Source organism: Camelina sativa, chromosome 1, assembly GCF_000633955.1.
Source record: "Camelina sativa cultivar DH55 chromosome 1, Cs, whole genome shotgun sequence".
Classification (NCBI taxonomy): domain Eukaryota; kingdom Viridiplantae; phylum Streptophyta; class Magnoliopsida; order Brassicales; family Brassicaceae; genus Camelina; species Camelina sativa.
In genome coordinates this window covers 62,067-86,689 of record NC_025685.1, presented here as the reverse complement: position 1 = coordinate 86,689, position 24,623 = coordinate 62,067, and the positions used below count along the sequence as shown (strand labels likewise).

At 36.2% G+C, this 24,623-nt stretch overlaps 6 protein-coding genes across 7 annotated transcripts; 1 reads left to right on the top strand and 5 right to left on the bottom strand.

Annotated features, from left to right (window-relative positions):
- On the top strand, positions 1,796 to 9,819 carry LOC104782874 (paired amphipathic helix protein Sin3-like 1). Its single transcript, XM_019243668.1, has 24 exons — positions 1,796 to 2,144; positions 2,269 to 2,335; positions 2,552 to 2,758; positions 2,857 to 3,040; positions 3,132 to 3,230; positions 3,315 to 3,482; positions 3,568 to 3,844; positions 4,036 to 4,172; positions 4,252 to 4,327; positions 4,405 to 4,440; positions 4,534 to 4,727; positions 4,802 to 4,956; positions 5,041 to 5,168; positions 5,275 to 5,529; positions 5,672 to 5,746; positions 6,293 to 6,913; positions 6,994 to 7,082; positions 7,291 to 7,881; positions 7,966 to 8,066; positions 8,158 to 8,296; positions 8,390 to 8,542; positions 8,641 to 8,807; positions 9,042 to 9,153; positions 9,271 to 9,819. Exons 2-24 carry the CDS (start codon positions 2,271 to 2,273, stop codon positions 9,397 to 9,399), a joined length of 4,158 nt encoding a protein of 1,385 aa, XP_019099213.1. The 5' UTR covers positions 1,796 to 2,144; positions 2,269 to 2,270; the 3' UTR covers positions 9,400 to 9,819.
- Positions 10,546 to 10,908, bottom strand: LOC104781998. Its single transcript, XM_010507180.1, has one exon. The coding sequence runs from the start codon at positions 10,898 to 10,900 to the stop codon at positions 10,577 to 10,579; it is 324 nt and encodes a 107-aa protein (XP_010505482.1). The 5' UTR covers positions 10,901 to 10,908; the 3' UTR covers positions 10,546 to 10,576.
- Positions 12,943 to 13,272, bottom strand: LOC104702884. Its single transcript, XM_010418805.1, has one exon. The coding sequence runs from the start codon at positions 13,270 to 13,272 to the stop codon at positions 12,943 to 12,945; it is 330 nt and encodes a 109-aa protein (XP_010417107.1).
- On the bottom strand, positions 15,149 to 16,589 carry LOC104780192. Its single transcript, XM_010505003.2, is given in 4 exon segments — positions 15,149 to 15,451; positions 15,453 to 15,672; positions 15,781 to 16,055; positions 16,145 to 16,589. Coding segments are annotated over 4 exon segments (738 nt in total). The 5' UTR covers positions 16,199 to 16,589; the 3' UTR covers positions 15,149 to 15,262.
- Positions 16,885 to 21,320, bottom strand: LOC104778870 (E2F transcription factor-like E2FF). 2 transcript variants are annotated; one of them, XM_010503524.2, is made up of 15 exons: positions 20,941 to 21,320; positions 20,736 to 20,775; positions 20,307 to 20,365; positions 19,610 to 19,739; positions 19,374 to 19,498; positions 19,197 to 19,264; positions 19,000 to 19,052; positions 18,814 to 18,891; positions 18,637 to 18,690; positions 18,369 to 18,450; positions 18,103 to 18,182; positions 17,915 to 17,987; positions 17,752 to 17,813; positions 17,288 to 17,651; positions 16,885 to 17,130 (listed from the first exon to the last, which is right to left on the bottom strand). In XM_010503524.2, exons 5-15 carry the CDS (start codon positions 19,469 to 19,471, stop codon positions 17,060 to 17,062), a joined length of 1,083 nt encoding a protein of 360 aa, XP_010501826.1. In that variant the 5' UTR covers positions 19,472 to 19,498; positions 19,610 to 19,739; positions 20,307 to 20,365; positions 20,736 to 20,775; positions 20,941 to 21,320; the 3' UTR covers positions 16,885 to 17,059. The 2 variants fall into 2 exon arrangements, with proteins under 2 accessions (XP_010501826.1, XP_019099212.1); XM_019243667.1 differs by lacking the exons at positions 19,610 to 19,739; positions 20,307 to 20,365; positions 20,736 to 20,775; positions 20,941 to 21,320 and having other exon boundaries at positions 19,374 to 19,576.
- On the bottom strand, positions 22,407 to 24,326 carry LOC104777961 (protein transport protein SEC13 homolog A-like). Its single transcript, XM_010502651.2, has 2 exons — positions 24,159 to 24,326; positions 22,407 to 23,523 (listed from the first exon to the last, which is right to left on the bottom strand). The coding sequence occupies exon 2, from the start codon at positions 23,503 to 23,505 to the stop codon at positions 22,597 to 22,599; it is 909 nt and encodes a 302-aa protein (XP_010500953.1). The 5' UTR covers positions 23,506 to 23,523; positions 24,159 to 24,326; the 3' UTR covers positions 22,407 to 22,596.

Below are 24,623 nucleotides of genomic sequence, written 5' to 3'. Positions count from 1 at the left end.
ACAAACAGGGGAGCACAAAAAAAAAAAGAAACTCGAAATCATGGGATCTATAGAACAACATTGAAGGTTTTAAAACAGAGAACCCTAATCTAAACTGAGTTGTGTCGTCGGAAAGAGCTGATGTCTCTAAAAGTCATGTGTGGTTTGTATATAAAGGTCCCCAACGGCGGCGATTCTCAGGTTTCACGAGGAAACCCTAGCGATTATGGGTCGTATATGGGCTATTCAGATGGCCCAATTTTAATAACCTTATGACCCATTAAAAACCCCCGAGCAATCGTCAATTACCTCCAATTATATTAAAGCTGGTACAAAGGAAACCGAACAAAACCAACCCAACCTAACAACATTCACTACACGATAAGTTACGCTTTGCAGATCCTACATTTCCTACTTGCATAGATAAAGTTACAACTTAGGTTTGATTTTGTTAAGATTAAAAAGATATATTGCAAGTACAGTGGTTGGCTATATGGTGATGCTTCTTCCTAATTTCTTCTTGAGATATACTTATCGTGTGTTCGTTTCATGTAGTGTGGGAGATTTATCAACGTCTTCTCGAGTCACTTTTACACGAGCCACGTGAAATGTTTGCTCTTGCACAAACATTCTTTGTCGACGACTATTGCTAGGGGGGTCATTTTGTTGTCTAACAACTAGCTAGTTCTTGCTTATGGTTTTATGTCAACTATTTTAATACTTGCTAGATATAAGAAAACACCAAAGAACTAATTACTTTTGACAAATACTTTGCTCACAAATCTACATCTATTTGAGGCTGAAATTCATTAGATCCGACTTTAATGGAAGAACATATCAAAATTAATATTCCTTTTTTTTTTGTGATAGATTCGAACTTGGAGCTTAATTTAGCATGTTTGCAGAAAATCCAATACCGGATAAAATCTAATTTCAAACTCAACTAAATTTATCTATCTTATCTTAAACAAAAAAAATGACAAACACTTGAAAAACTCTAAAAAAAAAAGGTTCAAACACTTTTCAATACAACATTTTGGTGGAATAAAATTAGCTTTGCTACCAAAGACTTGATCTTTAAAAAAAAGCTCGAAAGATCTCTACTAATCAGCTAGTAATGACAACGCTATAAAGATCAGCAGTTTCATTCCGACGCCAAGGTTCTTCAGGTCGTATTTGGAGTGATCAATTCAAAAATGGAACAGTTCATCAAAATCAAGAAGACACATGTCAACAATCTGGAAGAGATAATAGTAATAATGATCTTGAAGATAAAACTCCATCACGGAAATCATCAAGTTCTTCGTCCTCATCTTCATCATCACCACCATATTTTTCCGAGATACGTCGAGGACCAGATATATCATCTTCTACACCAAACAAACCTGGTTGTGGTTTATCATCATTTTTTCGACATTGTATTTGTTCTTCAGCTCGTGCATAATTTTGTTTTACATATTCTTTTTTTTTTTTTTTGATTTAGATATGTCAATGCTTAATTGACACAAATTTGTAAATATATTTTCTTGTTACATAAAATTTCATTTCATCACAATTCTCTTCTTGCGATACCAATTTTGTTCGAATATATAAATACACTATGTCGCTAAACAGATACTAGAAATTTTCGAATCGAATACTAATGAAGAGTTCTTATGGGATACACAAAAAAAGAAAAAAAAAAAAAGTTATTGAGGCTAGGCAACAAATAAAGGGGCCCATTGTATAATAAAGGCCCAATAGATATTTGTTGACGGCCCAGAAGAATAAGAGAGAAACATCGAACGAACGAACGAACGAACCTTGTCAAGAAGAGCAAGGCAAACAAAATCCCTCTCTCTCTCTGCCTTATTCGAAAATTCTCTGCCCTTTTTGGCTGCTTAAAACTCCTTTGAATTTCTCTGTCTCCTTCGTTCCTTTTCGATTCTGTCTTCTTCTTCTTCTTCTTCTTCTCACCGCAATTTCATCTCGGGTCCAAGTCTATTACACCGGAGAAAATTTGAACTTTCGCCGGAATTTTTCTCTCTCTCTGTGTGTATGGTAGCCGCCGATGATCAAACTGCTTTCATCCCCCGATTCTGTTCTCGTTTAAGAGATCTGAGTATCTGATTTCATCTACTACACTTGGTTTCTCGTGAAAAAAAAAAAATCTAGATTGCCACAAAGTAGGTCTCCCTCATACAAAAAACGTTTCGCCGGGAATTTTTTTGAGTCCCTACTCCCTTAATTATCTTCTGATTTCGTTAAATTTTACGAGTAATGATTTGAATTTGATGTTTTTTCGGACAGCGATGAAGCGGATAGGAGATGATGTATATGCCTCTGGGTCTCAATTTAAACGTCCTCGAGGCGAATTGTGAGTTTCTTCTTAGGTCACTTCTAATTCAATTCCTTATTATTATTGTTTTAACTGAGGTTTTCAATTTTTATTACTCAATTTGATGTGATTAGGTTGATCTTTGTTCTGTTTTGTGGAGATTTAGATTTTCTTCTCCAATTTTGCATGGAGAGTGGATGAATATGTTAGAATGAAGTTATTTAGTTGATTGATTAGAGATTATTTTTGGTGCAGATTTGGACAATCTCCGGTCCCTGGCCGTGGTGACACCGAAGAAGAAGGAGTAGGAGGGAGAATTGCTGCTGCTGGGGAAATTACTAATCAGAAATTGACAACCAATGATGCCTTGTCGTACCTGAGGGAAGTAAAAGAGATGTTTCAAGATCAAAGGGAGAAATATGACAGGTTCCTCCAAGTCATGAAAGATTTTAAGGCTCAAAGGTGAGGTCTTCTTTTACTTTCTATCTACTTGAGATTGTTGAGGTTGTAGACTTTTTATAGGTGGTATCGGATTTAATTTATTCCTCTTGCATTTGCAGAACCGACACAGGCGGTGTCATTGCACGAGTTAAGGAATTGTTTAAGGGACATAACAATTTGATATATGGATTCAACACTTTTTTGCCTAAGGGATATGAAATAACGCTTATTGAGGAAGACGAGCCTCTGCCAAAGAAGACTGTTGAATTCGATGAAGCCATCAACTTTGTGAATAAAATTAAGGTCCTCTCGAAATTTTGCTCTTTTCCTTCTCTTATTTAGTTCCCCTTACACCTTGTGTCTCAATGTACGAGTTCCTTTTTTGTCACTGCAGAAGCGATTCAAGCACGATGAACACGTCTATAAATCTTTCTTGGAAATCTTGAATATGTATCGAAAGGAGAACAAGGAAATTGGTGAGGTTTACAATGAGGTAATATACTTCATCTCTCCTGTAATGCCTACTCCAAACTTTTTCGAACATTTTCTAACCTTCAATTATTTATATGTGCTCTAGGTATCTATTCTCTTTGAGGGCCACTTGGATTTGCTTGAGGGGTTTACTAGGTTTTTGCCAGCGTCTCTGCCATCTCATTCAGCAGCGCAGCATAGCCGGAGTCAGGCCCAACGGTACAATGACCGCGTATCAGGCCCTCCTCTAATTCGTCAAATGCAAGTGGAAAAGGTATAGTATTTGTTTCATATTTTTTACTTGTTCTATTTGTTATTAGGTATCTTAACTTTGTGCCTACTATATATTTTTATCCCAGGAACGTAGACGGGAAAGGGTTTTTGCTTCCCGTGTTGATTATAGTGTTGATCGTTATGACCTTACGGATGATAAATCGATGGTGAAGATGCAAAGAGAGCAGCGGAAGCGTGTTGATAAGGAGCACAGGGCAAGGAGAGGCCGTGATTTTGACGATAGAGAAGCAGAGCAAGACAACCTACACCATTTTCCTGAGAAAAGGAAGTCGTCCAGAAGAGCTGAAGGTCTTGAGGCCTATTCTGGTGTTGCTTCACATTCTGAGAAAGACAATTTGAAAAGTAAGCTAACTCCTGTCAAGCATATGCTTATTTGTTTGGTCCCTTTTCTATTTTCCAGGGTCCCAAAACAGTGGACACCTTAATTCTTTCTCTACAAGAGAGAATTTGTTATCCAATTTTGGCCGTCTGGTGTTTTTATGGTGCAAAGAATCTGCTTCTGTTTTCTAAGATATTTTCTTTCTTTATGTTAGGCATGTACAACCAAGCATTTGTTTTCTGTGAGAAAGTCAAGGAGAGATTATGCAGTCAAGATGATTATCAGACATTCCTGAAGTTCCTTAATATGTTTAGCAATGGAATAGTCCAAAGGAAGGATCTGCAGACTTTGGTATGGCAATTTTTGATCAGGGATTGATCTTGTGGTAACGCTCTGTCTATTGTGTTAAATTCCATTCATATTCTTTCAGGTTTCTAATCTTCTTGGGAAATTTCCTGATCTGATGGATGAGTTCAACCAGTTCTTCGAGCGGTGTGAGAGTATTGGTATTTAAATTACCTATTTTCTTTTTAAATTTTTGCCAGCAATCTTCTTCTTTCTTAGGGTCATTCTTTTTTTGCAGATGGATTTCAGCACCTTGCTGGTGTTATGAGCAAAAGTATGCTGCTGCTATTTTAAACTCCTTCGTTTTGAATAATATTGTCTCTTGCATTCCCACTTTGTACTGACATTACTGGTACACATCCGGCAGAATCATTCAGCAGCGAAGAACAATTATCTAGGCCAATGAAGGTGGAAGAGAAAGACAGAGACCATAAGCCTGACCTCGAGGCTGTTAAGGAAACGGAGCAATACAAAGAGGAGTACATGGGAAAATCTATTCAGGAGCTCGATCTCTCTGATTGCGAGTGTTGCACTCCTAGCTACCGGCTTCTGCCTGCAGATGTAATTAGACCTTTTCCAACTTGCATTTTTAGCATGTTCATTGGATAATACTTACTATAATATTTAATTTGCAGTATCCGAAACCAACTGCGAGTCAGAAATCGGATCTAGGAGCTGAGGTTTTAAATGATCATTGGGTATCTGTCACCTCAGGAAGTGAAGATTATTCATTTAAGCACATGCGCAGAAACCAATATGAAGAGAGCTTATTCAAATGCGAAGATGATAGGTATATATATGAATATATGTGTGACAATATACATTTTTTAGTTACAAGTAATTTGTCTTTTATGTTAATTACTGCTTATATCAGATTTGAGTTGGACATGTTACTGGAATCTGTGAGGTCTGCGGCCAGAAGTGCAGAAACTTTGTTGAATTTGATCACAGAGAAGAAAATTAGTTTTTCTGGCTCCTTCAGGATCGAAGACCATTTCACGGGTCTGTATGCTTTTCTGGGGGTTATATCTTCTCTCTTCCCTTATTTTGGTGCCCTCTCGTATGTTTGGTTCTTAACTTCGCCATTTTCTTATTGACATATTTACAGCCCTAAATTTAAGGTGTATTGAGCGACTTTATGGCGACCATGGTCTTGACGTGATAGACATATTACATAAGAATCCAGCCACCGCACTTCCTGTAGTCTTTACTCGTTTAAAGCAGAAACAAGATGAATGGAAGAAATGCCGTGAAGATTTTGATAAGGTCTGGGCAAACGTATATGCGAAAAACCACTACAAGTCACTTGATCACCGCAGCTTCTATTTCAAGCAACAAGATTCAAAGAACTTGAGTGCAAAATGTAAGTAGACTTATAGAATTCGAAATTTATATTCACCTAGTTCCTCTATTCGGTTTTGTTGCGTACAATATCTGGTAGTGCTACTCCTTCCTCCTTTCCCCTTCTCACTGTTTTATGTTCTTATTCTTGTTTTGTGAACCAGCATTGGTGGCTGACATTAAGGAGCTGAAAGGGAAGTCTCAGAATGAGGATGATGTTCTATTGTGTATTTCTGCTGGTTACNCCTTATTTTGGTGCCCTCTCGTATGTTTGGTTCTTAACTTCGCCATTTTCTTATTGACATATTTACAGCCCTAAATTTAAGGTGTATTGAGCGACTTTATGGCGACCATGGTCTTGACGTGATAGACATATTACATAAGAATCCAGCCACCGCACTTCCTGTAGTCTTTACTCGTTTAAAGCAGAAACAAGATGAATGGAAGAAATGCCGTGAAGATTTTGATAAGGTCTGGGCAAACGTATATGCGAAAAACCACTACAAGTCACTTGATCACCGCAGCTTCTATTTCAAGCAACAAGATTCAAAGAACTTGAGTGCAAAATGTAAGTAGACTTATAGAATTCGAAATTTATATTCACTAGTTCCTTTATTCTGTTTTGTTGCTTACATTCATCTGGTAGTGCTACTCCTACCTCCTTTCCCTTTCTCACTGTTTTATGTTCTTATTCTTGTTTTGTGAACCAGCATTGGTGGCTGAAATTAAGGAGCTGAAAGAGAAGTCTCAGAATGAGGATGATGTTCTATTGTGTATTTCTGCTGGTTACAGACAACCCATAAATCCTAATCTTGAATACGAGTATTTCAACAGAGCTATTCATGAAGACCTGTACAAACTAGTCCAGTTTTCATGCGAGGAGTTATGTTCTACAAAAGAGCAGCTCAGTAAAGTTTTGAGGCTTTGGGAAAATTTCGTTGAGGCAGTTCTGGGTGTTCCCCCCCGGGCCAAGGGCACAGATCTTGTTGAAGATGTTGTAATAAACCCCAAGCCTCTTGATGTGAATCACAGTACATCTATTAACGGGGAGGGTGCTTTGAGTTCTGTAGCAGACACAGCAAATTTGGCTTTCAGGAAACTAAAATCTACTGCCAATGGAGAGGAGAATGGTTCATCTGTGGCATCCAAACATGGTGGGATTGGTTTGTTAAGTAAGGATTTGACAAGGACAGAAAATCCTAGACATGCTGATACGGCCGACAGAGATGGTGCTACCTGTTCTGCTGTGAGACCCCAGATAGAACAAGAGACTGGAAATGGAGCCGAGGAAAGATTTGGAATGCCTATCCTGATGGATATTAGCGAAAAAGCAGTCACCTCGAGTGTATCAATCCCAAGTGTGGGAGAAAACAATCATGATGTTGTAGGAAAGGATAATTTGGCAGGTACTTTTCATATGCAAAATAATTAAATAAATTTATGCTGCTTGTCTATTTGTGTTGATGTTTGTTAGTTTACAATTCAGGTTCACATGAGATTGAAGCCAAACCAAGCAACACCCTCAGTGATGTACAGCATGAGGTAGACAGCATCGAAACTGTTCATTCGACTCAGGTACTACAATCAATTGCTCGTTGTAACATATTTATATTCACCTTAACCCGCCCAGATGTTTCCATGGGTTAGGGATCTACTACCCATGGAGTATTACTGTACTACCTATGGGACCCATGGGTGGAATAAGTAAAAATATGCTTTATTTTATATATTATACCATTCTGGACTCTTCTGACCATGCTAAACGGTCCTTTCATTTTACAAGGGAGGTGATGTTGGCAATTCGATAGTTTTGGCAAATGGAATAAAGTCAGATTCTTCTAAAGGTATTCGGAATTCTGATGAACCCGAAGGTCAGTCCAGAATTGAGAAGGAGGAAGGGGAATTGTCACCGAATGGTGATATCGAAGACAACTTTGGTGTTTACGAAGATCTTGGGGTGAAGTCTACATCCAAATTAGAGAATTCAGCACAAGCTGAGCTAGAGGCAGATGCTGGTGCTGAAGTAGAGAATGAGGATGATGCTGATGATGATGATGATAGTGAAAATGCTTCCGAGGGTGGTGAGGATGCATCAGGAACTGAATCTGGTGGCGAAGAATGTTCACAGGACGAAAACAGAGAGGAGGAAGATGGTGAGCATGATGGTAAAGCTGAGAGTGAAGGGGAAGCGGAGGGAATGGATTCACATCTCCTTGAAGGAGACATTGAGTTGGTTCCGCAGTCAGAACGTGTTCTCTTGTCTGTCAGACCCCTTTCAAAGCATGTAGCAGCAGTTTTACCCGATGAGAGGACTAAAGATTCCCGAGTTTTCTATGGGAATGACGACTTTTATGTTCTTTTTAGGCTTCACCAAGTAAGTGCATCGTTTAATATGATCTTTACCAAATTATTACTTAAGTGTCTACTCTCTAGCAAAGATAAAGTGGTGCATTTTCAGATCTTGTACCAGAGAATTTTGTCTGCAAAAAGGAATTGCTCAGGCGGTGAATTGAAATCGAAAAACTCAAAGGATCCCAATTCCCTAGATCCTTATGCGAGGTACCTTTCCTTTGTACAACTATTTCAACAAGTCTATATAGATATTCCAATACTTTTTTCCCCATTAACTGCTGAATTATATGATGTACAGGTTTATGAAGGTTTTGTATGGTTTGCTTGATGGATCAGCTGAAAATTCGAAGTTTGAGGATGAGTGCAGAGCTATTATTGGGAATCAATCATATATGTTATTCACGTTAGACAAGCTGATATACAAATTGGTTAAGCAGGTAATTTGCTGACACTAGTGGTAAGACTTACTATTTGCTTTTGAATTTATCTTACATATCCTGTGTTGTTCTAATATTATTATCCATCTGCAGCTTCAAGCTATTGTAGCTGATGAGATGGACAATAAGCTGCTTCAGCTGTATGAGTATGAGAAATCCCGGAAACCCGGAAGGGTTATCGACTCGGTGTATTATGAAAATGCCAGGGTTCTCCTGCACGAAGAAAATGTTTATCGGTTGGAATGTGTATGAACCTTGTGACTCTCTTATGTACTTCATGCATCAATGTGGTCACTCGTGTTCAATTGGAATTTAATTGCTTTTTTTTTTTAATTCATATGCAGTCATCCTCGCCATCACGTTTATCTATCCAGCTTATGGATAGCATAATCGAGAAGCCAGAAGCTTATGCAGTTTCTGTGGATCCCACATTTGCAAGTTATATGCAAGCTGAGTTTCTTTCCACCTCATCAGTGAAAAAAGAGGAGGGGCATAACATTGTGTTACAAAGGTATCAATCTTATTTAATCACTCAAAATGAGTTTTTGTCTTTCATCTGCTTCGTTAGACTTTTCCATAAACCTCTACGTTCATGAAAATACATTAAAATGGTAGATTCTATCTCGTTGACACGCTTGCAGGTAATATATAGGTTTGTTTTTCCTTTTTCTCATCTACTGAAATCGGTCCAGGAGACCAATCTGGGATGATACTTAATTATTTGAACCAAATCTGGCTGTGGCAGGAACCTGCGTCCATACACTGGCTTGTATGATCTTGCAGCACTATGTAAAGCTATGGAAGGTGTCGAAGTAGTAAATGGCTTGGAGTGCAAGATGTCTTGCTCGTCTTACAAGGTGAAATATTTGTAGTTTAAAAATTATCAACCAATCCACTTAATACCGATTTCTACCAGTTCATCTTTCTTTATATAAAAAGCTTCTCCCTATTCAATATATATGCGCCTTTTGTAGATCTCATACGTCTTGGACACAGAGGATTTCTTCCACAGAAAGAAGAAGAAAAAGAAGACGGAACAGTTATTGCAACAGAACAAAGATAGAGTAGAAAGGTTCCATAGGTTTCTCTCAGCTTCAAGATGACAACAACGAAGCTTCCGCGTTTCTTGTTTCTTTTACTCCAACAGCACACAAGTAAAAGGTAAAACCGACTAAAGTCACACAAGTCAAGTTGTCTGCAACTATTCCCAACTTTGGTCTTCAGATTTCTTACTATGCTGATTATATAAGATGAGATATAGAGAGATGCACAGAGTGGGCAACAAAACCATTAGAAGAACAATGGTGGTTTAGTGTTACTATGTGTATCGTGTATTGGTTTAGGTTTCAAGTGTCAAGTCTGTTAGTGTTAAATGTAGTGTGTGTGTGTGTCTCGAGCAGATTGTTGTTGTATATATGGGGAAGCACCAGTTAATATATTTAGATAGGCCCAAAAGAAAACGTATTCTTCATCTACTTTAAATTTCAAGATTAAGAAATCAATTAGAAATTATTTGGTGGTGATTCTTAGTTTACTGAAAAAAGTGACTGAGCTGTAGAAAAACAATTTTTTTGGATGGACTGAGAAAAACAAAATAATAATTAGACAAGTAGAGCTACCAAATTTCGATTAAGTACATCGTGTAATAGTTTTAGGAAAATTAGTAAAATGATTTGTGGAACTTTTAAAAACAAATGCTTTTGAAAATACAAGTATTGTAAGCTCTCTCAGGATAAACAAGCAAGAGGCAATCATCAAGTTTTTTCACTGCTCTGCAACAAAGTCTTGATAGCCAACTGACATCTGCATCTGCCGCTTACCTCACGGCAACAAAACATCCAGGCACCTTGGCTATTGCCGTTGTCTGTTTTGTCGAACATATGCGTGTGAGCTTCTGACGGTCGAAAAATCAAAGCTGACACATAATCAATAAGAAGAACATCTCTTTGATCAGATATAAATTTGTTTATATACAGTATAGACTATAGAGAGTTTGTATAGTTTAGTAAAAACTACATATGTAATAACTGTTTGACTAACTTATTTTATGTTTTAGACATAACTACTTTAACCGATATATTATTATTGAATGGTCTTATAGCCGAAGTACGAATATTAAAACTTTGTTTTATTCTTGTTTTCTGATTAAAAAGTATATATTGCAAAAAAAAACAAAAAGCATTCGAAGAGACATAAATATGATTGTTTGCGAATTTCTTACCAGAAATTTAACAGGAAATATGATTTATTTTATTAATATTGAAAAGGAACACACACAAATTATAAGATTGGTTCAGGAGGGAACTTTCCAACACAAATGCTTTTGAAGATACTAGTATGCAAAGCTACTTTGTTAGGAAAGGCAACCAATAGGCAATCAGGAAGTATTTTCACAGCTCTGCAACAATCTCTTGATAGCCATCTGACGTCTGCCTCCGCTGCTAATCTCACCGCATCAAAACATCCTGGTATGTTAACTATTGGCGACAACTGTTCTTTCGAACATGTGCTCGTTTTCAGCTGAGCTTCTGATGGTCGGAATACCAATGTCGAGATTATGGTTAACAAGAACAACGACATCACTCTGTTTTGTTTTAGTTTCATTTTCGATAAGATATTAGAAAAAAAATTAAAAGAAGAGGTTTTGAGGTTTTTTTATTGTAGTGAGGTATCTTTGTTTTCAATAAATAAATAGAAAATAATTTGTATTAGATCCTGTGTAGGGAATTTTATTTACTAGTTTTTTATATATTTGGAATATAGGAACAAATTTTGACTATAAGAAAATAAAAGTAAAGTTTCCTTACTTATTTTGTTTGACCCATGAGACCTATATAAAATGAGGGATTAATTACCGAAAAATGTATTTTTCCAGATTCTTATTGAATTAGGAACTTCTGTCCGTGATCGCAGAAATGAGCATTTATAGTTGGATAAAAAGATGTTTTACCCTCTTCAAAATAATTTTTTTTTGTTGATATGCGATTTCGCCGATGAGTAAACGAGATGGTGAGGAGCTGATAATGATGAAATCCAGATAAATGATATGATTTTAAAGATGATTGGAATTTTTTATTTGATAATAGTTTGTGATTAGATCCCTTGGGTTCACAAGATAGTATCCTTTTAGGGTTTAGATTTCTTCACTCAAAACAAAATTAAATTAAATCTATTGAATTGTAGTTTTGGTTGAGAGATGTTGTGTTTTAGAAGCCAAATAATTGGTGTTAAACGTAATAGAGACGGTGCTGATGGGAAGGTGAGAAGCCATGGTTTTGATAGGGAGAAGAAGCGAAGGATTTGATTGGCGGAAGAAAAGTTGTTGTTGAAGAAGAAGAAGATAGCGGCAAAACTGATTTTTTTTCTAGTCCAAAAATACTTAAATAAGAGAGTATGGACTATAGTTCCTAATTTAAAAGATTTGGCCCAATAAAGTCCCAAATCCATAAATATCCCATTAAATGAGTCATTCAAAGAGATAAGAGTAGGAAAATTAAGTAGTAGAATTCACTTAGCAAATTGGTGGGATACAATCTAAGTCCCACATCGAAAGTTTGAAGGGATTATCACTAATATATAAAAGGTTAGAAACAATCCACGAATTGTCAATTGATTTTTAGTGGGAAACCAAATTAACATGGTATCAGAGCCCAAGGTGCAAGTTCTGGTGGACCTAAAAAAGTGGATACGGACATGACTCTTGTTAACCCAAGTAATGGGGCCCAAGAAGGGATTTATTATTGGTCTAAATGGGATCGATTCGAGATGGAGTTATCATCTCGAGAAGACGTGTTAAGATCCAAGTCACACATCACAAGTTTGATGGAATTATCATTATAATAATAAAGGATTAGAATCAATCCACTAATTGTGAATTGGTTTCTAATTGTAAGGATAAGATAAACCCAAATGTAACACAAATACCAAAAGAGAGAAAATGATTAAAAAAAAAAAACTAATGACGTAGTAATACAAATGTTTATGAAGATATTATAGTATAGTAAGCTTTGTCATGAACGACAGGCAAGTAGCCAGTATCAGGAAGTGTTCTCACTACGTTGCAACAATTTCTTGATAGCCATCGGAATTCTGCCTCTAATCTCATCGCATCGAAACACTTCGGCACGTTATCTATCGTTGTTGTTGAACATAGGTTCGAATTCGGCTGGGCTTCCTATGGTATGAAAATCATTGTTGAGGTTAAGGCTAACAAGAAAAATTCGAAAAGTTATTTATTTGTTTTTGACCCAATTACATATACTTGACACAATTTACAGTCAAGATTTTCTAAGTAATCATTTGTACCCATCTTTGATATAAATTTGTTTATATACAGTTTAGAGTATAGAGAGTTTGTATAGTTTAGTAAAAACTACATATGTAATAACTGTTTGACTAACTTCTTTTATGTTTTAGACATAATTACTTTAACCCATATATTATTATTGAATGGTCTAATTATAGCCGAAGTACGAATATTAAAATTTTGTTTTATTCTTGTTTTCTGATTAAATTAAAAAATATATATTGCAAAAAAAAAAAAAGCATTCGATGAGACATAAATATGATTGTTTGTGAATTTCTTACCAGAAATTTAACAGGAAATATGATATATTTTATTAATATTGAAAAGGAACACACACAAATTATAAGATTGGTTCATGAGGGAACTTTCCAACACAAATGCTTTTGAAGATACTAGTATGCAAAGCTACTTTGCGAGGAAAGGCAACCAATAGGCAATCAGGAAGTATTTTCACAGCTCTGCAACAATCTCTTGATAGCCATCTGACGTCTGCCTCCGCTGCTAATCTCACCGCATCAAAACATCCTGGTATGTTAACTATTGGCGACAACTGTTCTTTCGTACATATAATTTGGTTTGGATTTAGACGAGCTTCTGATGGTCGAAAAACCAATATTGAGACTAGGGTAAACAAGAACAACGACGTCACTCTGGTTTGTTTTACTTTCATTTTCGATAAGATATATATATAAATAAAAAAATAAAAAAAAAAGAGGTTTTCAGGTTTGGATTATTGTGGTGAGATATCTTTGTTTTCAGTAAATAAATAGAAAATAATTTGTGTAGGGAAATTTTTTCTTTCTTTTTTTATATATTTAGAATATATGAACAAATTTTGACCATAAGAAAATAATAGGAAAGATTTCTTACTTATTTCGTTTGACCCATGAGACCTTAATAAAATGAGACATTCACAGAGATAAAGTAAGAAAATTAAATAATAGAGTTGACTTACCTTATTAGATGGTTAACAAATAATAAAAGAGAGCAAATGATAAAAACTAATGACGTAGTAATACGAATGCTTCTGAAGATATAGTAAACTTTGTCATGAACGACAGGCAAGGAGCCAGTATCATGCCTTGCAACAAATTCTTGATAGCCATCGGAAATCTGCCTCTGCCGGTAATTTCAACGCATCGAAACACTCCGGCACCTTATCTATCGTTGTTGTTGAACATAGGTTCGAATTCGGCTGGGCTTCCTATTGTATGAAAATCATTGTTGAGGTTAAGGCTAACAAGAAAAACATCACTTTGTTCTTGTTTCATCTTCGATAGAAGTTTTTTTTTTCTTTTTTACCCAAAACAATAGTGGTTTCGTGGGTTTTGGATTGTGTAGAGAGATGATGAGATATTATTGTTTCCTATATGAATAGAAAAGAAGTATGATGTATAGGGAACGTTCTTATATATAAAAATTTGGCCGAAAATTTCGAAAAGTGTATTTATTTGTTTCTTACCCATTTTTACATATATACTTGGGAGAATTTACAGTCAAGATTTTCTAAGTAATCATTTGTATCCATCTTTGATGTAAAACACTAAAATGAACGGATTAACACAAGGAATTTCAGTATATTTGCCGTTTTGAGTAAGCTTGCAATTAAACATTACTAATTACTTGGTGGATCCTGCTAATCAAACAAGTGTCAACGTGGTTTTCTAGCGGAATATGCATGGCAAAAAAAAGAAAATAATAATATCATTTATCTCTCTTATTTGATCATATCATTGAAAAAACACATAGTCAAAAATTCATAAACTATGCTTTGGAGCAGGAGGGTCCGTGCCCCTACAAATTTCTTTGAAGACATTAATTGGTAAAGCAAGATCAGAATTAATTTTCAAGAAGCAAGTATCAGGAAGTGTTGCCTGCTATAATCTCTATGCGCCGCTAATATCAACGCATCGTAACATCCATCCTCTTTGTCTATCCTCGTCGTCGAACAATAAACAATCGGCGCAGCTGCTTTCGATGGTCGCACAGTAATCAATGCCAAGATTAAGGTTACCAAGTAAAATATTACTTTGGTTTGTTTTAGCTCCATGTTTTTGAATATTTTCAGATAGTGTTGGTGGTTCAAACTGTGTGGAGTTGAGATTTTTATTTTTGGGTGAATAAATAAATAAAGAGTTTTGTAGTGTGTAATCTTGTAGAAAGAAGAAACTTTGACTACTCTTTTTTTTATATATACATCAGAAGAAAGTTTGACTATAAAATATAATAATTTGGCAAGTTCATATATATCTGTTTGACTAATATGCTATGCATGCATATTAGTCATATACAGTACATAGTCAATTTCTTCTGCATTTATAGGAAAAAAAAATCGTTCGCTGACAAGGAAAAATCATCGACACGAAGAATTAAGAAATCCATACAAGTTGATTTCATCTCCATTTTTTTTTTTTGATAAAAAAAATCATCTCCAATTTGAAAAATAAGAAATTATTCACTAGTATAACGAAATAAATAATAAAATTTTCAAAAATGCATGCAAGATTTACATTTGGAGCCAGTATATATACTATATATATGAAAAATGTATTTTAATTCGATATGACATTCATTTCCGAACTACTAAACAAACGTCAAGCAAATAGAATTCCAGTCAGTTGTACTACTACAAAATCAGAGATAGAAGCAGTGATATACAACTATAACAAGAATGCACATGGGGGAGTGGAACTGGAAGAAGAGGAAACTGGAAGAAGGGGTTGCTGACGGCGTTGGCGTTGGCGTTCTCGCTGTTGTTGTTCAGAAAGATCAGCAGCCAAGCAGTGGGAATTGACGAGAGATATGGCAGAGATGAAGTAATAGAGGGTACCAAAAAGGGCCGTCCATGACTCCTGTTACAGACGTAGTCACCAGTCCTGACATTTCAATCATCACATCAATGTCCTTGACGCCGTAGGATATGCAATAAGTGACAACCATAGTAGCTACGTAGATTCCAAACCGCCGCTCAGCTCCTAGCCGATAACTCGGGACTGGAACATCGTTGCACAAGCAAATTATGAATAGCACACCAATGTATGGAATGGTTGCAGCAGCCAACAAGACATACCTATAATCCATCCATCCATCATGAACACACACACACTATCAGTATATATATATGTAAAAAACAAACATTAAACTCAATGAGACTAAACACGAACGGAAGTTTCCTTACAGTAACTTGTGAAAGGTGCCAGCGTCGGGGAAGATGTCAAACCATAGAACTAAGATGGATACAACGAGATTGTTGATGACAATTATGGTAGCAAGTGCGTAAAAGGTGATCCGATCGTCGTCAGAACTGGTCACTCCATTCTTGCGATTTTCCTTGACATTATGCTGAGCTCGTGAGGAGTTCATGTCTTTCCCCGAAGGGCTCACCAAGACTTCTTCCTCTTCTTCTTCAATCACTCCTCCTACAGCTAGTTCCAAGTCGCTAACTACTCCTCCCTGCGCCCAAAAAAAAAAAAAAGGTTAACACATAATACAATCTCTAAGGAGGAATAAATACTAGTCAGTGTTCCGAAAAAAAACTTCACCTTCTCGGCGTTTTGGACTCGCGGCGACCAAGTGTTCTGCATCTGCGGATCCATTGGACGACGAGATGATGATCAGCGACGGGGAAAAGACTTCGGAGAGGCGGTGGCACTCGAAGAGGGACGTAAGGACGGCACGAGTTCTTCTTCTTCTAATCTTCTTCAATCTTGGAACACCACAAACAAAGATATATACAGTAGTTTAGTTAGTGAAATCCAGATATCTTTTGTGTGTTTCTCTTTTTATAATGGGATTAGGAAAAATATTTCTTCCTGTGCCCACAAAGATCCTCAACGCATCATAGCATCCCGGTACACTTTCTATCGTGGCTGTGTCACAATATATAACAGCCGGCGGTGGAGCTTGAGCTTCTGATGGTTGGATAATCAATGCGAAGATTAGGGCTACCAAGAACATCATCATCACTTTAAATTGTTTTTGTTCCATTTTTCTGAAAGAAATACAAAATAGAAGAATTTGGTTGTATGTAATTGTTGGGTGATTATTGATCGGAATGAACGGGACTGGAAATTTTTGTCTCTACCAATAAATAGAAAAAAAATTTGGTATGTATTTAATAATGTTGGATAACTTTTGACTATAAAAATTAATTTGGAAAGATCATACAGTATATTGGTGTATTCAATCTTATATTTTGCCTATTTAGATGATTTCAGTTTTAATGAGTTTTTTTAAATGATTTGGGTGACTTGTTGGGAAGTTTTTCTAACAATGTTTAAAATACATGGGATGTGACTTTCTTTATTAACAATAACAATGCTTTGTTTCTTACTAATACTGTTTGTTTTCTTCCATTGATCTAAAGGCAAAAAGACTAAAGCTATGTTCGATAGAGTTATGTGCTCTCTCTCTCTCTCATGTACCCCAGACGAAACATCTACCTCAGTAATTGTTATTTACTTCCGATCAAGCTCTGCATACCATCTCTTCCATGTCTCCGTGAAATGTCCAAGAAGACTAGTTATTTCTGTTTCAAACGACATTTATCAAAACCAAAACCCAGTTATGTTTTGAATTTCAGATATGAACAGAGCCCATGAATTGATCTCACAGAAGCCAAATGGAATCAAGAATGCAGGTTTATTATTAACATGCTTCTGTAACGATTTGAGTGTGGTTGTTACCTTTATTACAATACTGTGGTTTGTAGGTTGAAGCAAGGCTCTCGATCTCTTGTAACCTTCCCTTTCTGACATTTTCGTTTTTCTTAGATGCTGCTCCTGTTGGGAAGGATGGGCCAAACACATACTTGCTTGCAGCTGGTTTCGATTCCTGCTCTGTGTTTGCATCGTCATGTTTCTTATATCCAATTTGCTTGCCGTTTGATGAACAGTCTGTTTTGTTTCTTTTTGCTCTCAAGTTTGTGATCTCTGTACCAAATACCCGTTTCTTCGGTTCATCGGAATTGAATAAGCTTGTTCCTGTCTCAGCTATGCTTTCGGAGCCCAACCACCTATATGCTGGTTTCTTAGTCTCCGGTATTTGAGTCTGTAGAAAAAAGCATACAACAAAAAAGTAAAAGATGAAATATTGGAAATTTTTGTAAGTTCAAAGTTAATGTATTGGCTTAGGAACGAAGCTCTCTTACCTTCTCAATTAAATTCATCGAGGAAAACACATTTGCAATGTCATAAAGTCGTCTAACTTTAGCTGTTAATCAGTTTCAGAAATTGGGTTGGTTAATGACACTATGTATGTGATAATAGAGATAAAAAAAAAAAAAAGATCTAAAACAGGAACTAGATATTTACTTCTCATATGGACTGGATCTTGAGAGTCGCTCAGCAAGGCTTTTGCAGCACTATCAAGTGTGATAAGATCATCCTGAAGAGGAGGAAGCAGACAGAAGTGCGAGTTGTTTATAAAAAGGGATATGAATATTTTGTGTAAGAAGCCAAATGAGAGATAACAAATCAAATCAAATTATTCATTCACTTACATCAGAACAAAGAAACATCTTCACAAAGTTCTGCGAGAGAAGCCATAGAGATTTCTCCTTCCTTTGGTCTGCAAATGATACTAAATTTTTCTGAAAGTTAGCTCCTAGAACAAAATCTTATCCTCGAAACTTCTGATTTATCAAGTAGCACTTTCGTAACAGGGAGCATTATATTGCAAAAAAAAAAACTTGTTTCTCTTCAGAATCAAGAAGATACATATTGATAGTACCCCAACATAAAAAAGCACTAGAAAAGAGAAGAATACCGATTTTAGAGGATGATGAGGTTTCTTGATCATCAGGAGTTAAACTGAAAGAAGATTCTTCTCTTTCAACATCATCTGAAACCTGTTACAGAAAATCACGTTGGAATCAGAACTAAAGAGACAAGATGAGCATGACATTCTTCTAAAGAACCACACCACAGGTAACAATTTTTCCAAAAGTTAACAAGTCTCAAACCACAATATGAAGAATCTTTGCCAAAAAAAAAAAAACAGCAAGAAAGAATCAGAATATGATCATATAAAAAACCTTGTCAGAGTTGTTGGTACTTGAGATACAAAGCTTCTCTCTCATTCCCTCTTCCTGTAAACAAAACAAGAAACCAAAGACAAGTTTCAGAACCATTCTCGGGCTATATTCAAAAAAAAAAAAAAAAAAAACAGGAAATAGAGAGACAACAAGATTCAATTAAAATCAAGTAAGTACCTTGAGTTTATCTAGAGAGCGAGGAATCTCTCCAAAACCTCTCCAGGAATACATATTCTTCCCTTTTCTTGCCACAATCTGAGTAAGTATGTAAGACCACAAAATCGAATTAGCTAAAAGGTGAAATGAGCTAAGCTAAATTAACCCAGATAAAAGAAAAAACAAAATTCAATTAAAAAATCATACCCCAATGCTCTCCAAAATATTGACGACATCATATATACGGCGGCGTTCAACTCCTGCAAAAAAAAATTATATGATTTTCTCTCCGTTAAAACCCTAAATTATTGTGTTCTTAATCTTGGACTTAGATTTGAGCCTATATCATCAGTCACAGAATTAAAAAAAAAAAAAAAAAAAAACAAAACAAAAAATTGAATCACCTAATTTGCCAGCGGCGTCATCGAGACCAATCAGATCTGCATCGTCTCGGTTATACAGTCTCAGGAAACTGAATCGAACACAAAAAAGACATCATCATCAATTACACACATATCCAAATAAATCTATGGTGTGAATCTCGAGAGAGAGAGAGAGAGAGAGAGAGAGGAAGGGGGTACTTGGAGACGAGAAGCCCTAGAGATTTCTCCTTGCGGCTATAGGTTTGCAAAGCGAGCGATTCCGCATCTTGAGAAACCATCGCATATGATGATGACATCTTCTTCTCTGGAGGAACAAAAAAAAACTAGAGAGAGACAGAGAATGAAAATTCTGGGATATTTATTTTATTTCTTTCCGCAGAGCTTTAGCGTGACTTCGGAAAAAAAAAAAAATAAAAAAATAAAAAAATAAGAACCTTTTTGGGCAAAGCGGGGGGAGATTTTGGATTTTCGAATTATGAATCTAGGCGCTTCTTCAGTTCATCACTTCTACTTTATTCTTTTATCTATCATTCTCCACTGACGAAATTACCCTCGCTCCTCACGCTATAAACGGTGATGCGAAAGGGTCATTATGTCAATTTGTTGTTGTCAAGCCGAAATAATCTTTGCTTTTACAGCAAGATTATGGGTGGTCTCTTGTACATTGATTGTTAAAAGACGGTTTGATTATTATATGAATTAATTGTGTATTGTTTTGAATATAAAAACTCATGATCTCTTAGTTAAAATTTTCTCATCCAATCCAATGGTAGGTTCTAATTTTGGGTCTCTTATTTTTTAAAATATTGTTTTTTGAAATTTAAATATCTTAAATAGAATAGAAGTGGTATAAATGTGTAAACATTTAAGATTTTATAAAAATAGAAAATATTGCATTTAAGATTTTATAAAAATAGGAAAATATTGCATTTTATAAATATATTTACATGTTTATAGTCTATGCATGGACATGAAGATATAATTAATAAAATGGTAGATATGATTACTGAAACTCTGAAACTCTGGAAGTGTTAAGGTCTTTGCATAATTGATGTTTTAGTTTCTGCTTCTGGCTGTACTTAGCTGTATATGGGTTATCCATGCAACAAAACCGTTAATAGAGAGACTTACAGCAACAACTGTTGGGACATGGCTTATTTTTATTCCTACGGTGTCATGGATTTGCTGAGCTGTAACCATAAGAAGAGAAAATTAACAAAACATGCATGAACTAGAGAAGCAAATTAGAATGAAAACACAAGTATCGAAAGACAAGTTATTAAAAGATAAGAACAAAATCTCAAAACGTTAAAGCATATATTATGTTCTGCAAAGCCAAATACCAGAGTCTCTTGTCAAACCCCTGACAATAGACAACAACAACAAAAATGGAGAATGTACGTAATCCCAAACAACTTAACTTACTTCAAGACTTTAGAAATCCCAATTGAATTCATCATAAACTGCATCTAAACTATGCCAGTGCCATCACAATTTAAACAACAATAAGTAAAACGAATATCAGTGGTGGAGAGAGTAACTCAGAGAATATATACATACCTCAGTTCCCACTGGAAATGCAGCCTTCACACAAATTTTCCTGCAAAAACAACAATCCATTTGTTTTACACAATAAGTAGAATGGCATACAACTGTACGTTCTCATAGAAATAAACCAAAATATCATTATGGTACCACTATATATAATATATTGTTTATTGCAACCAAGAACTCTTAAACAGCTATGTAGGTTTCCTCTTCTTACCCTCATTCACTTGTTCTCAGTGGTCCTCTTTCGCTTATCACCACCACGACGAACAGGTTTCTTCTTCTTACCCTCATTCACTTGTTCCATTAAGAAAAGGTTTAAAGTCAGTATAATAAATTTCAATTCAAGACAGTACTACATAGGAATATATAAGATCTCACGTTTTGATCACCCCAATCATCATCAAAACAAAAGAAAGTCATCTTGAGATTCAGCATACAGTGAATGCATGCAATTTAAACAAAATGGGAAAGTGTCGAATCCAATTCGAAAAACACTCATCAAACTACAAATTCCCAAACAGCTATCAACATATAACCCTAATTTTTCTAATACAAATCTAATTCATCGCATCATTGAACCAAACAATTCGAGAATTGGCTAATTCNCATACCTCAGTTCCCACTGGAAATGCAGCCTTCACACAAATTTTCCTGCAAAAACAACAATCCATTTGTTTTACACAATAAGTAGAATGGCATACAACTGTACGTTCTCATAGAAATAAACCAAAATATCATTATGGTACCACTATATATAATATATTGTTTATTGCAACCAAGAACTCTTAAACAGCTATGTAGGTTTCCTCTTCTTACCCTCATTCACTTGTTCTCAGTGGTCCTCTTTCGCTTATCACCACCACGACGAACAGGTTTCTTCTTCTTACCCTCATTCACTTGTTCCATTAAGAAAAGGTTTAAAGTCAGTATAATAAATTTCAATTCAAGACAGTACTACATAGGAATATATAAGATCTCACGTTTTGATCACCCCAATCATCATCAAAACAAAAGAAAGTCATCTTGAGATTCAGCATACAGTGAATGCATGCAATTTAAACAAAATGGGAAAGTGTCGAATCCAATTCGAAAAACACTCATCAAACTACAAATTCCCAAACAGCTATCAACATATAACCCTAATTTTTCTAATACAAATCTAATTCATCGCATCATTGAACCAAACAATTCGAGAATTGGCTAATTCAATCTCCGATTTGGTGAAGCAAAAACCTTCTCCAATTTATGAAGTGCCACCGTTGATGGTGCCGCAGTCGATGGAGATGATGATATCTCCAGTAAAATATGCTTTGCCCACTGTTTTACCTCTCAATTTTACCAAGAACTCTCAAGTTTTTTCCATTAAAATCATCGATCTACCGAGAGAGAGACAAGAGACAGAAACGCCAGAGAGAGAACTGCTGACACGTAGCGCCTCTTAACCACGATCGAGTATACTATATAAGGGGAGATCTTACATTTTTTCTTTTGTTTTAATTTTTTTTTTTTCAACTAAACGCTAAGAACTCCTCTATCAACCCCCTATCGAGAAGGTCTTAAGCGCCAGCGGCAAAATTTCGCAAATCAATTTTTAATAAATTTTTTTGATACAAAATCACATTTTGATCTAACTGGGTTGAATATTTATTTAGTTGGCGAATGAGTTGAAAACCAAAACGATTTATATAAAATGATACATTTCTTTTGCAACCTTTAAGAGTCTTATAAAAAATAGTACACATATTCATGAGAAACAACGTATAGAGAGAGAGAAACTGGTCCCTAGAAAATGTATACAGAAGAAACCCCACATTTTGATATTACCACCACAATCCACAATAGCAAAGTTACAAACATACAACCCAATCTATTATGGCTCAACGGCAGTCACTTCTTCCCACTCTCCATCAACAACCTCTTTCCACACTGTTACATTATTGTTCCCATACGAAACGGCCAACAAGTTACCCGTCAACGACCACGACACCCTCCACACTGTTGTCTCGAAATCTTTCAATACCTTGCCTTCCCATTGCTCCCCTTCTTTCCCTGTGGTCCATATGATCACTTTCCCATCTTCTGAACCACTCGCTATGGTTGATTTTGGGAGACCCAGGTTCGGTGCCCATGCCACGTCACGCACCCTATCTGTGTGCTTGCTAAGAGCCGGGAAACAGTCCATTTTCCATGACCCGTTGGAGAATTTCCACACTTTCACGGTGCTGTCACACCCACCTGATGCTAGTTTGTAAACCGGCTCGAGCATACCTGAGCTAACGAGTGCCCCTGGTTCTGTGGCTGGTGCCCACGAGACTGAAGTGACTCCAACCGGGTGTGCTTGGTCGATCTTTGTCGTGTCCCAACCGCCATCAGCTCTAGCTGAGAAAACGGATATGTTTCCATCGGATGCTCCACAAGCTAAGGAGAGTCCGAGATCATGAGGAGCCCAAGCGATAGAGTTGACTGATACTTTGTGGTCAGTGAAGAAATGAGCTTGTGCCCATTGGTTCTGGTCACCTTCTTTCCATAGTATGATCTGCCCATCGTAGGAACATGAAGCGAGGAGCGAACCGAACTTTGGGTGCGCCCAAGCGACTTGCCATACAGGACCTCGGTGACCGGTTAAGGTAGCTAGAGGCTGTGATCCACTGCTGTTGTTTACTCCGGTAATCTTGATAGTGCAGTCAGATGAGGCAGTAGCCACTCGCTTTCCATAGTAATCCATGACCACATCATGGACAGTGTCGCTATGACCAGTTTCAATCTTCTGGGGAGGCATGTTTCCTGGATGCTTTCACTGTTTCCGTATGGACAAAACAATCAACATAATGATAAGGTTCACTAAAAATCTTAAACTATGATGATGCGGATTTTATAAAAAAAAAAAAGAAAAAAGAAAAAAGCTAACGGGTTCATTCTACAGCTTTGAGCCATTATTAACCAACCAGAGTACAACAGGAGAAGGACCTCTAGCTCTAAATTTCAATTAGGACACGATAGAAACAAAACTATGCAATGCAATCCAAATCAACCATGAGTATGTTTGATTACTAAGGAACAACTAGCAAGTTATCACAACCAAGACATGTCAGTACACGGATGAGATATATATATATGTGTGTTAACATTCAAAAAAAGGAGACAGAGCAAAAAAAAAAAAACATGATTGGATCTATCTATCTATACTCAGACCTCAGTTTTAAGCGTTTATTCAACAAATCACCATAGACCATTAAACATCACAATGCTTAAATCGTACATAAGTTCTGAAAGGGAGCCCAAGTAAAAAAATTAACACGATCAAAAAGGGAATTCGAAAATCGTAGATCCTCCTAATAATTGTTAACTTTTTCCCCACAGATGTACAATTCCCATTCATCTGAACTGAGCTAGGAACCCAGAAACAATAACGGAGAAGAAGGAGATACGAACCTGGTAACGGAGTAATCTTCTTCCTTTGAAGTCTACAAAACCCAGATCTGCTACTGCTGGAGTGCGAGCGAGCGAGCGAACGAGAGAGAGAAACCGAAAGAGAGGCGAGCTTGTGTTGTGTCTTCCTTATTACCGATTCTACCCCTGCTTACGGGAATGACAACAGTGCCCCTACTTACTACCAGCAATTTACTTAAGCGTATGTCGACATTGATCATTTGCTAAAAGGACTAAGAAAGGTGATGTTTTGAAAAAATGTTGTTTATTGGTCAAGTTTAAATATGTCAGATTTAAATCAAACAGTAACTTATAATACTAATATATAAGAGTCAAAATGATATGGTAAAAAAATATACAAAAGTATAACTTTTTTAAAAGTAATATTTTGGTCATTTGAGCCTATAATTTATGTCGTGTAGAAAGGCACCATAACAGTAATTAGTACTCTAATCTTCAAATGTTCGT